This window comes from Chionomys nivalis, chromosome 8 (assembly GCF_950005125.1).
Source record: "Chionomys nivalis chromosome 8, mChiNiv1.1, whole genome shotgun sequence".
NCBI lineage: Eukaryota > Metazoa > Chordata > Mammalia > Rodentia > Cricetidae > Chionomys > Chionomys nivalis.
Window position 1 is genome coordinate 82,684,671 of NC_080093.1, and position 12,725 is coordinate 82,697,395.

The 12,725-nt window shown below is 40.1% G+C and overlaps 1 protein-coding gene across 1 annotated transcript; it reads right to left on the reverse strand.

The window, feature by feature from the left end:
• Positions 1–8,177: 8,177 nt before the first annotated feature.
• LOC130880138 (ER membrane protein complex subunit 4-like) lies at positions 8,178–9,162 on the reverse strand. The gene has a single exon (XM_057779015.1). It carries the CDS (start codon positions 9,103–9,105, stop codon positions 8,554–8,556), a length of 552 nt encoding a protein of 183 aa, XP_057634998.1. The 5' UTR covers positions 9,106–9,162; the 3' UTR covers positions 8,178–8,553.
• Positions 9,163–12,725: the final 3,563 nt, after the last annotated feature.

Below are 12,725 nucleotides of genomic sequence, written 5' to 3' on the forward strand. Positions count from 1 at the left end.
GTGACTAGCTGACCAAAATTAGGTATAAAGACTTTGGAGGCACAGAAAAGAGTAGGGAGGGGCTTAGGATCTTACAAAGATTTTCTATTTGAGAATCATGGAGAGGGTCAACTGGTCATTCCTCCAGAGCTTTCTTGATCTATGAGGTTTTTACTCCGATATCTGACTCCCAAATTTTTATTAATAACAGAACAGTTTAGATAAGCACTGCAGGAAATTGTGCTAGCGCTAATTCTGCTGCCGCCACAGGACACACCATTCCCTCACGCTTCTGCACCCTCCAGTTCCGTAGCAGCCGCCAGCAGCTACACACCCTGGCCCTGAACGCCTTCTGCCACCAACCTCGACCTGGAGTACTGCAATCACAGCCACACACCAACACTGCATCTGGCTAACCCTGCACAACTCCACCGTCGCTGCAGTCACTGCTGTGGACAAACGGAAAAGTCAGCAGATCTGGTGAGATACCTGGGAATTCTTAAGGAGGCAATTCGGTTTTATTTAAAAAAAAATCCTTCCTACGTTAAAAATGGGGAACATTAATACAATGCAGGAATTTAGGATTCTGGATTTAGAACCATTTACAACGGTTGGCTTAAAAAATGAAAAATTAAATGACAGTATAACCAAATTAGCTGGAATTGACATAACTTCAATTCTAATTATTATCAGTTTGGTAATTCATATTTTATTCTTTAAAAGGTTGTTTGATAACTGTGTGAAATATGAAAAATGGACTGAGAAGATACAAACATGAGAAAGACTTACTATTGATAAGATACAAGCCTCAGAAAGACCTACTAACGGAGCTAAGAAAAATATTGACACAGACAGGGAAATTTACAGCAGAATGTACCATACAATCGCATGATGAGACAGAAGAAGAGTGGAATGATCGAAGGCCATTAGAAAACCAGCCTTAGTTTACCCAGCTGCCGTGCAAGAATGGCCATTAGATGATAGGCACCCCACGACCATGCAGAGTTAGTGGAATCCTGTAGAAACGTTAGATTTTAGATTTAAGGAAGCAGTTGTTTCATATGGTGCATTCACCCTATGTGAAGCAGATGTTAAACTCACGGGCAACTCCCCCAAGACTGGAAAGATTTAGCTACAGCAATAGTAGCAGCTAGTCCTCAGTGGAAAGAGGGGGCTAGGACCAGAGAAGAACAAAATGGAGCTATAGAGTTATTGATATTTCCCAAGATCAGATTTTTGGTGAAAGTCAATATCCTGATTTGCAAAGACAGTTTGGATTTGATTATAGCACCTTTGCCCTATGTCTTCTAGAAGCTTTGAATACTTGGGACAAGGTTGAAGAATTAGGAAATGGGTCTGAGTTATTTACTAAGATTCTACAGGGCCCAAAAGAATCTTTCACTGATGTTTGCAAAGACTGACTTTAGCTGTAAATTGAGTAGTATTAGATCCAGAAGTTAGACAAATACTAATTGAATCTTTGGTTTTGAAAATGTAATTCAGAATACAAAAGGGTGATTAGGCCTTTAAAGGCAAGAGCAGCCCCGATAGATGAATGGATTAGAAATAGGGCTGATATTAGATCTTATGATTATGATGGTACTTGGATAGGAGAAGAATTTTTCTTAAGAAAAATCAAAATGTCAAATGTTTTAATTGTGCTAAATAAGGTCACTTGAAAAGAGAGTGTAAGCAAGGCATTCCTAGAAACAATGTTTTTTCTAGAGATAACCCAAATAGAAGGCCCTGCCTTGAGGAGTATGCAGAAGATATTAGCAAAGGCTGACACTGGACTAACGAATGCATGTCAACAGGGTCAGACAAGGTCACCCTTTGCCATTGGGAAATGCCTTAGAGGGCCTATTGCTGGCCCCAGTGTCAAACTTGGTTCAGTCATTACCTGTAAACACTGGAGAAACTCATCAACATGGCAATAAATGCCTTTTGTTAAAAACCATACTGTTTTGGATGATAGAACAGTTCTAGTAAATAGAACAAAATTTTCAGGAGAAACCATAAAACAAGTATTTTGTCCAATATCTATAAACAATCAAAGACCAAAGCTAAAAAATTTTAAAAAATAGCATTGTAATTGAAGGTTTGGTTGGCAAAGGTGCAGACATAACAATAATTTCACCCAAATCTTGGCATCCAGATTGACCTATTCAAGGGTTAAATATTTAACTTCTAGGGATTGGAACTTTATCTCATATTTAAACAAAGTACAGGGTGGGTTGCATGTATATAGTCAGAAGGACAGATATGAAAATTAAAGCCATATGTGGCTAACATAGCGATGAATTTATGGGGACATGACTTGTTACAGCAATGGAAAACACAGAATAACATTCCTAAATCTCAGAAACAAACCACAAAATAAGGAATGCCTCTAAGAGAAAAATTGCAAGGTGTTATCAGAAACAGTCACCAACTGCTCAGGTTTTACATAAGCAGGGTACAAGAGCTGTTGATCTTTCAGAGGTACTAACAGCCCTACCTTTAAATGGCTAACTGACAAACCTGTCTGGGTGGAAAATGGCCTTTGACATCAGAAAAATTACATGCACCGGAACAGCTGGTACAATAGCAACAAAATGCTCAATATATTAAAGAATCAACCAGTCCTTGGAATTCTCCTGTATTTGTCATTAAAAAGAAATCTGGAAAATAGATAATGGTAACAGATCTGAGAGCCATAAATAAGGTGATTCAGCCAATGGCTCTCTACAGCCTGGAATTCCCTTGCTGTCTTTATTACCTAAGGAATGATCCATTATAGTGATTGATTTAAAAGACTGCTATTTTTACTACACCTTTACAAGAACAGCTTAGAGAAAAAAATGCCTTCATGGTGCCTGCCCACTGACGATAATTATCTTCTAGAAAATACCAGTGGAGAATCTTTCCACATGGAATGTTAAACAGACCCATATTGTGACAATATTTTGTACAAAAGCTACTAGAATTAATTCATAAAGAGCTTCCTCAATCCATAATTTGCCATTGATTATATGGACGGTATCTTACTAGATGATCCAAATGCAGACACCTTAGAAAAAGGTTTGATGAAGTAAAGAGAATTTTGCTTTGTTGGAGATTTCAAATTACTCATAAAAAATTACAAAGAGGAAATTCTATTAATTTCCTATGATATAAGATAGATATACAGGAGATTCAACCACAGAAAGTACAACTCAGGAGAGATCCATTATGAACTCAGTGATTTTCAGAAACTGCCAGGAGATATTAACTAGCTGTGGCCCACTATTGGATTAACAACTCAAAACTGAGCAATTTATTTCAAACCTTACAGGATGACACAGACTTAAATAGTGCAAGAAAATTGCCAACTGAGAATGAAAGAGAATTGGCTCTGATAGAAAAGAAATTACAAGATGCACGTGTGGATCTCTTGTATCTAGAGCTTGATTGCATTCCGGTTATTTTAACTTCTACACATTCTCCCACAGGAATTCTTATGAGGGAGAAGATAATATTTTGGAATGGATACTTTCACAACACAAACAGAATAAAAAGTTAAAGACCTATGTAAAAAAGTTTTCTGAATTGATTCTGAGAGGAAAATTGGTGTGGGAGGTCCTTCTCTCTATGTGTTGCTTTTATTGGTTAGTGAGTAAAGAAACTGGCTTAGCCTATAGCATGGGAGGAGGAAGATGGAGCTAGAGAGAAGCCATGGAGCTGCTGGAGACAGACACTGGGAACTTTATCAGGTAACCCACAGCCATGTGGCAATATACAGATTAATAGAAATGGGTTAAATTAATATAAGAGTTAGCCAATAAGAAACTAGAGCTAATAGGCCAAGCAGTGATTTAATTAATACAGTTTCTGTGTGATTATTTTCAGTCTAAGCTAGCCAGGTGGCCAGGAACCAATAAGCAGCCTTCTCCAACAGAAAATTGAGACTTTGTCAGCTAGCAAGAGCAGACCCAGCAGAAACTGTGGTGCCTTTTACTAATTCTGAAATTGCCTCATTATGGGCAAAAAATGAACATTGGCAAAGAGCTTGCAATAATTTCTTGGGAGAAATTAGCACTAAATATCCCCAAAACAAGAGACTTTTATTTCTAAAAGAACTATTTGGATGCTCTCTCACAAGGTACAGGGAACATCAAATTCTGGAGCACATACAGTCTATACTGGTGCAAATAAATCAGGGAAGACAGGATATAAGTCAGGAAAAAATGAGTAAAGTCATTCAAATCCCATATGATTCTGTTCAGAAATCAGAATTATATGCTATTCTCATGGTGTTATTAGATTTTTCCAGAACCTCTTAATATAGTTAGTGACTCTCAATATGCAGAAAAATTTGTTTTACGTATTGAAACCACTAAATTTATTCCACATGATTCAGAACTAACTTTTTTTTACTTATTCAACAATACCAAGTAATGAGAAATAGAAATCATACATTGTATATAACCCATACCAGATTCCATATGGATCTACCAGGACTTCTAGCACAAGGTAATGATGAAATTGATGAGCTATTGGTAGGAAATGTGCTAGAAGACTCAGAATTTCATAAGAAGGACCATGTTAATAGCAAAGGTTTGAAGAAAGATTTTTATATCACTTGGCAACAAGTCAAGAAAATTATAAGGAAATGCCCTACTAGTTTTCTATATAACCAAAGTCCACTACCTTCAGGAACTAACCCAAAGGACATTCAAAGAAATGAAATTTGGCAAGTGGATGTATTTCATTTTGCAGAGTTTGGAAAATTAAAGAATGTGCACTGTACCATACATACATATTCAGGATTTTAATGTGCAACAGCTCTGAGCTCTGAAAAGGCTTATTTTGTAGCTATACATTTATTAGAAGACATGGCCATTATGGGAAAACGTGTACAAATTAAGACTGGCAATACTCCAGCATATGTCTCTAGTATAATGAAACAGGTTTTTTGCGTATTACACCATAAAGCATATTACATTACATTACCATACAATCTTACAGGACAAGCAGTTACAGAAAGATCTCATCACACTTTAAAAGACGTACTTAAGGGGCTGGAAAGGTGGCTCAGCACTGGCTGCTCTTCCTGAGGACCTAAGTTCAATTTTCAGTACCCACATGGCAGCTCACGATTGTTTACAGCTCCTGTTCCAGGGGATCTGACACCCTCACACAGACATGCATGCAGGCAAAACAACAATGCACATAAAATACAGATAAATGTTACTTTTAAAAGGTATGTTTAATAATCAGAAAGGTGTAATAAAGACCCCCTGAGATAGATTACACATGCTTTATTAAATTTTTTAAATTCTAATAAGAAAGGAATGACATCCAGGTAGTGGTGGTGCACACCTTTAATCCTAGCACTAGGGTGGCAGAGGCAGGCAGAGCTCTGTGAATTCAAGGCCAGCTAGTTCCAGGACAGCCAGGGATACACAAAGAAACCCTGACTCGAGGAAGAAAAAAAAAGAAAAGAAAAGAAAAGAAAAGAAGGAAGGAAGGAAGGAAGAAGAGAAGAGAAGAGAAGAGAAGAGAAGAGAAGAAAAGAAAAGAAAAGAAAAGAAAAGAAAAGAAAAGAAAAAGAATCACGGGTACAGAGAGACATTAGATAGTAAGTAGAAAAAACTGCTGGATTAAATCAGACTATATACTTTAAAGATATGCTGATATGTGTTACATTAGGAAAGAGGTTTTGCTTTTATTTCCACAAGAGAAGAAAAGTTAGGGATACCATCAAGATTGATAAAGATTAGATTAAACAGGAGAGAACTCTTTTTTATTGTTTTGATTGAGCTATATATTTTTCTCCGCTCCCCTCCCCTTCTACCCTCTCCTATGGTCCCCATACTCCCAATTTACTCAGGAGATCTTGTCTTTTTCTACTTTCCATGTAGATTAGATCCACGTATGTCTCTCTAAGGGTCCTCATTGTTGTCTAGGTTCTCCAGGATTGTGAACTGTAGGCTGGTTTTTCTTTGCTTTATGTCTAAAAGTCACTTATGAGTGAGTACATGTGATATTTGTTTTTCTGGGTCTGGGTTCACTCAATATAATGTTTTCTATATTTGTCTGCAAATTTCAAGATGTTATTTTTTTTTAGTTGTGTAGTACTCCATTATCTAAATGTACCACATTTTCCTTATCCATTCTTCAGTTGAAGGGCATTAAGGTTGTTTCCAGGTTCTGGCTATGACAAACAATGCTGCTATGAATATACCTAAGCACATGTCCTTGTGGTACGATTGAGCATCCTTTGGGTATATACCCAAAAGTGGTACTGCTGGGTCTCGAGGAAGGTTGTTTCTTAATTTTCTGAGAAATCGCCATACTGATATTCAAAGGGGTTGTACCAGCTTGCATTCCTACCAGCAATAGAGGAGTGTTCCCATTACCCCACATCATCTCCAGCATAAGTTATCATCATTTTTTTGATATTGGCTATTCTTACAGGTGTAAGATGGAATCTCATAGTTGTTTTGATTTGTATTTCTCTGATGGCTAAGGATGTTGACCATTTCCTTAAGTGTCTTTCAGCCATTTTAGATTCCTCTATTGAGAGTTCTCTGTTTCAGGAGAGAACTCTTGATTAGGAGAAGCAATAGTTCATCAAACAGCATGGCCATTCAATCTAAACTAACTTAAAAGACTAACAAATGCCTTTCATTTGATCAGCTACAACTTGCCAAAAAAAGGAACTCCCCAAAGTTAGAGTTGGGGCAGGGTTTTATTTTTTGTCTTTCCAGAAGACTAAAAGCATTTAATTAAGGAATCTAAAGACCACTGGACAAATGAGACATTGGAGGAAGGACAAATCATCAAGAGAAAATGTACCAAGAAAAAGAGTAAATTGGCCTAAAGGTATAATACACTTCCAACAGGATAGAATTTCATAAATATTCCCAAATGCTTGTTTATGCTATTCTCTATAGACATATAAGGCAAATGGTCCTTTTGTAGTACAAATTCAATTAAAAATCAATGCTGGCTTTGGAGTTGGAGCACAGCTCCCTCCTTCTCTAGACCCAAGGATGCTTGATAAAGGAAAATCCAAAATCTCTGCCTCATGTCAAAATCACCTGGTAAGAGACAGAAGAAAATCAAAATTAAGGGACTACTCTTTTGCCGCGAATCTTACAATTCTTTGGTTTTATTTTGACTCCTTAAAACTTTTTCAAGGTAAAAATATTATCTCAAAATTCACGAGATTATTACAAACATACATATATATATATATATATATTTTCTGTTGTGATATTAATGGTCATATAGAGTTCTAACCATCTCTAGATATAAACTTCATCTAGTTTTCCTGTGTATGATTTTGGTCTTGACTCTGAAGTAGGTAACTCAGAATTAAAGCTTGTGTACCATGAATATATTTAACAGACTGTGGTCCTTTAACCTTTCAGAGATCTACTGCATATGACATTTAAAATGTTTAAGCTTTCTTCAGTGAACTGTAACCATTCCTGGCAGTGACCTTTGAGGTCTCCAAAATCATGGGGCCCTGAATGGTGAATCCACGTAGATTGTGGTAATAGCACTAAGCTGACAAACACTGCACAAAGATGAGTTTTGGACTACAAATTGCTCAGAACAACGTCAAAGTGGTGAGCTAGGATGGTCCAACCTCATGTACTACCCCAGCCAGGACTTCAGATAAGCCCCGCGCTTTCCCATTACACAAACACTGAACACTGAGCAACAGCTAGCTCCCCCGGGACTTGTCCATTATCTCAGTTTTCTCGGGGTCCTCTAAAGATGCCGTCATCCCCAGACAACAGAGATAATTTTAAGAACAGGATGCCAACATTCCCAAGAGGTGGGGTGGGTGGGTTTTTGTTGTTCAGTGAACTATGGGTGTGTATCAGGGTGTAAGGGGATTAGTTGCAAGTTGTTAGTGGTCATAGTCAGGGAGGAAAGTAGGCAAAGGAGGAAGGTTCAGGATCTCTTTCTGAAAAGATGAAAAGGAGGGATATAGGAGTGATAGGATAAACTGGTAGATTATTAAATCTACTTTTCAACTAAAAAGCAACTTTTAATCTCAAATATTTTACATTGGCGTGGATTTTTGTATATTGATACAAATTTAAGGTTAATTATGTCAGAACATACTATATACATATGTATATACTATATATACTATATATATACTATGCATATATACTATACATATATTTATTCTTGTTTAAAATATTTTTTTTAAGGGGAACTTGAGAAACTTTTAAAGCATTGTTCTCAACCGTTTAATTTATTGAAAGGAGATGCTGCTACTCAGCGGCTGCTATTCTTTTGTTTACATAGTCTGGTTTTGTCTGTTTTGCTCTGTGCTGAGAACATAAATAAAGTTTTCTACATTATTTTCAGTCACAAGTTGTGCTATAGTTTCTTTTCTGCTGTAACACGCTGCACATTGTCCTCGTAGAATCTGTCTCTCACCATGAAAGAACTGCAGACTTTTTGGTTCTTCTCAACATGCGTGATTATTCTAAGTGAGCACACTTAGGAGCTGTGAGCTTAAGCAGAGTGCAAACGAGGCCCATGCAAACGAGGCCTATACACATGGACACCGGGTGCTTACTGGGTTCACAAAAGTAATCCTCCACCACTGAACTCCATTCTCTCAGGGGGCTCAATAAAGGCTAGCCAATCTGATGCGTGTGTAGGCAACAGTCCCATGGACTGGCACTTGTAAACAGCCAATGCCAAACCCATCAGGTTTCCAATGAGATAGACCAATCCTTGAAGGAATTTCTGACTTGAACTCTCCAGCATCTTGAAAGTGGCTGAAATGGCCATCAGTGCTTGGATGGGTCGCCAGGCCATCATACACACCATCATAGTAGGGAAGATGGAGATGGTATTGCCTGCCATGTACATTATGAAGAGGTTCATAGGAATCTGTTTGAGGGGACCCAGGGCGATGTCCCAGCAGCGCTTCTCCACCAGGATCCGGTCTGTCTCTTGCACGCTGCTATCAGGCACCTGCTTGTCCAAATAACCGACAGGATAGAGTGAGTCTCCCTGTCCACTGCCCCGGTCACTGCGGCCCCTGCTGCCTCCTCCAGGTCCGCTCAGCTCAATGGCCCACTTGAACCGCCGGCCTCGGTTGGCCACCAGGCCCCCCTGGGTCGTCATGACAGCAGTCGCAGGCTAAAGCTGCGCGCACCCTCCCGGCGCTGAACTCCCCTCGAAGGAAACCTAAAATATTTTTGTATGATATTGAAGACCCGCCGGGTGATGGTGGAGCACGCCTTTAATCCCAGCACTCGGGAGGCAGAGGCAGGTGGATCTCTGTGAGTTCGAGATCAACCTGGTCTACAGAGCTAGTTCCAGGACAGGCTCCAAAAGCCACAGAGAAACCCTGTCTCGAAAAACCAAAAAATTGAAGACCCAGACTTAAACCTATACAAATATGGCCACCTCATTTCTTTTGATAAAGAAGCCAGAAATACACACTGGAAAAAAAGACATCTTCAACAAATGGTGGTGGTCAAACTGGATGACCGCATGTAGAAGGATGAAAATAGATCCACACTTATCACCCTGTGCAAAACTCAAGTCCAAGCAGATCAGAGACCGCAACATAAAGCCAGGGACACTGAGCCTGATAGAAGATAAACGGGGAAAGATCCTTAAAGCAGTGACACAGAAGACGACTTCCCGAGCAGAGCAGCGGTAGCGCAGGCACTAAGACCAACTATGAGTAAATGGGACCCTCATGACTGAAACACTTCTGCAAGGCAAAGGACACTGTCAAAGTGGCAGCCTCTGGAAAGGAAAAGATTCTTTACCAATTCCATGTCTGACAGAGAAATATTATCTAAAATATATATAGAACTCGCTAGGCAGTGGTGGTGCACACCTTTAAGCTCAGCACTCAGGAGGCAGAGGCAGGCAGATCTCTGTGAGTTCTAGGCCAGCCCAGTCTATAGAAGTTCCAGGACAGGCTCCAAATCTACACAGGGAAACCCTGTCTCTAAAAATGAATAAATAGAGATATGTAGTGACATTTCATTTGTATTTTAATAAATAAAGCTTGCCTGAAGATCAGAAAAGTAAAACAGCCACATTGGTCAGTGTTACAGACAAGGCAGTAATGACACACACATCTTTAATCCCAATAGCCACAATGACACACACCTTTAATCCCAGTAGCCACACCAGTTTGCCATAGAAACCAGGCAGTAGTGGTGCACGCCCTTATTCCCAGAACTAGACAGAATATAAAACGGGAGGAGAGAGCTCTTAGTCTCAGCCTCATTCTGAGGTTTCCTGGAGGAAGGATCATCATTTTTGGACTGAAGTCAAGGAAAGAGTCAGGGGTTGGCTGCTTTGCTTTTCTGATTTTCAGGTTGAACCCCAAAATCTGTCTTTAAGTTTTGTGCTTCAGAGATAGATAGGTAGATAGATAGATAGATAGATAGATAGATAGATAGATAGATAGATATATCTCAAGAAACTAAACATCAAAAAAAGGAAATAATTCTATTTAAAAAGGGGGTAAAGACCTAAACAGAGAGTTCTCAACAGAGGAAACTCACATGGTGGAGAAACACTTAAGGAAATGTTCAACATCCTTAGCCACCAGGGAAATGCAAATCAGAACTACTTTGAGATTCTATCTTTTTTTAAAAAAGATTTTATTTATTTATTACGTATACAACATTCTACCTCCATGTATGCCTGCAGGCCAGAAGAGGGTGTCAGATGTCATTACAGATGGTTGTGAGCCACCATGTGGTTGCTGGGAATTGAACTCAGGTCCTCTGGAAGAACAGTCAATGCTCTTAACCACTGAGCCATCTCGCCAGCCCCTGAGATTCTATCTTACACCTGTAAGAATGACTAAGTTCAATAACACAAGTGACAGCTCTTGCTGGCAAGGATGCGGAGCAAGGGGAACACTCCTCCATTGCTAGTTAGAAAGTAAGCTTGTATAGCCACTATAGAAATCAATAAGGTGGTTCCTCAGAAATTTGGGAATCGATCTACCTCAAGATCCATCTATACCACTTTTGGGCATAGGATCAAAAGACATTTATCCTACTACAGAGACAATTGCTCAGCCTTTTTAACTGAGACTTTACTCATAATAGCCAGAACCTGGAAACAGTCTAGATGTCTCTCAAAGGAAGAATGAATAAAAAAAGGTAGTGCATTTACACGAAGCATTACTTGACTGTTAAAATAATGGCATCATGATACGTGCAGGTAAATCGATGGAACCAGAAAAAATCATCCTGAGCGAGGTAGTATTTATTCTCTCATATGTGGATATGGGCTGTTAAATAAATAATAATCAAGTTACAAACTGTAGACCCAGAGAAGTTAGATAAAGAGGAGAGTTTGGAGGGGGGCATGTGGATCTTCCTGGGTGGAGAAATTAGGACAGAGTGGAAACAGGGAAGGGGGAGAGGAATAGGAGCAGAGGTGGGTGCAGGAACAAGAATGGGATATCAGGCAGGGGGAGAGATGAGATGGGGAGAGAGTATGGGCAGATATGGCTGGAATTGGGGGATTTGGGGGTGGTGCTGAAACCTGCCTGGTTCAGGAGGAATTGCCTGAAATCTATGGAGGTGATTCTAATAAGAACTCCTAGTAACGGAGGATACTGGGCATCTTGTTGCCAGGTGAGGCTTCCAGTGGTAGGACTGATCGCATTCAGTTGAGTTGTTGGCTAAGGGGGTCCCATGGAAATCCCCAAACAACCCATCGTGTTGCTACGACAAAGCTTTGCTCTCTGAAAACTGAGAGTGGCGCTCCATTGCTGAGAACAACACACACACACACACACACACACACAACTCATTGAACATGAATAAGTGGACCTGGTGCCTACATGGAGCCTTCTGCCTTCTGTCTAGTGTCGCTGATGCAGGAAGGTGCTCTGCAGGCTACCGAAAGAGAAATGTCACACCAGTCCAGCCACAAAACCTGCAACCTACAATCTGCCCAGCTTGCAAATATATTAAGGCAATGGTGGCACAGAACTAGTGTCTGATTTGACCTGAGGCCCACTCCATGAGAAGGAACTCACACCTGAAGCTGCTGGGATAACCAAGAACCATGCATAACCCAGAGACCTAAGGTAAAATCAAATACTACTGATCTTTTTTTTAAAGTACCAATAAAATTATCCCTAATGATATTCTTCTGTACTTATCCGGTCATCATCAGTTGGGAACAAATGCAAAGACCCAGTAAGACATTACTCAGAGAGAGATTCTGACTGGGAGATCTCCATCAAATCCCTCACCTCAGAGTTCAGAGAATCCCACAGAGATTGTAAGAGTGAGAGGGGATCAAGGACACCAGGAGAACAAGTCCCTCTGAACCAACTAAGCAAGGCACTTATGAGCTCACAGAGACTGGAGCAGCAAGCACAAGGCCTCCATGGGTCTACACCTGTGTATATAATATAGCTTTTAGCTTGGTGTTTTTATAGGACCTTTGACTGTGAGAACAAGTGGGGCTTCCCCGTGGTTTCTGGCCCTCTCTATCATAGGCTCCAGCCAGCAGAAGGGTGGGAGCTGGGTTTGTAAACCTGTAAGCAACAGATTTCTCTGATGGCAAAAACTGAGCAGTCGAGGGGAAGAGCCTTTCCAGCAATGGCAGTTGATGGCTCCATCCCCGTCACGGCAGACTGTACTCTCAGCAGACCTAGTCTCCACGGCCATGTCCAAGACATGTAACCTAGCTGTGGGTGCCTCGCAGCCTCTTTGCCCTCACACACTTCCCTGAGAAGCAGTGGCCTC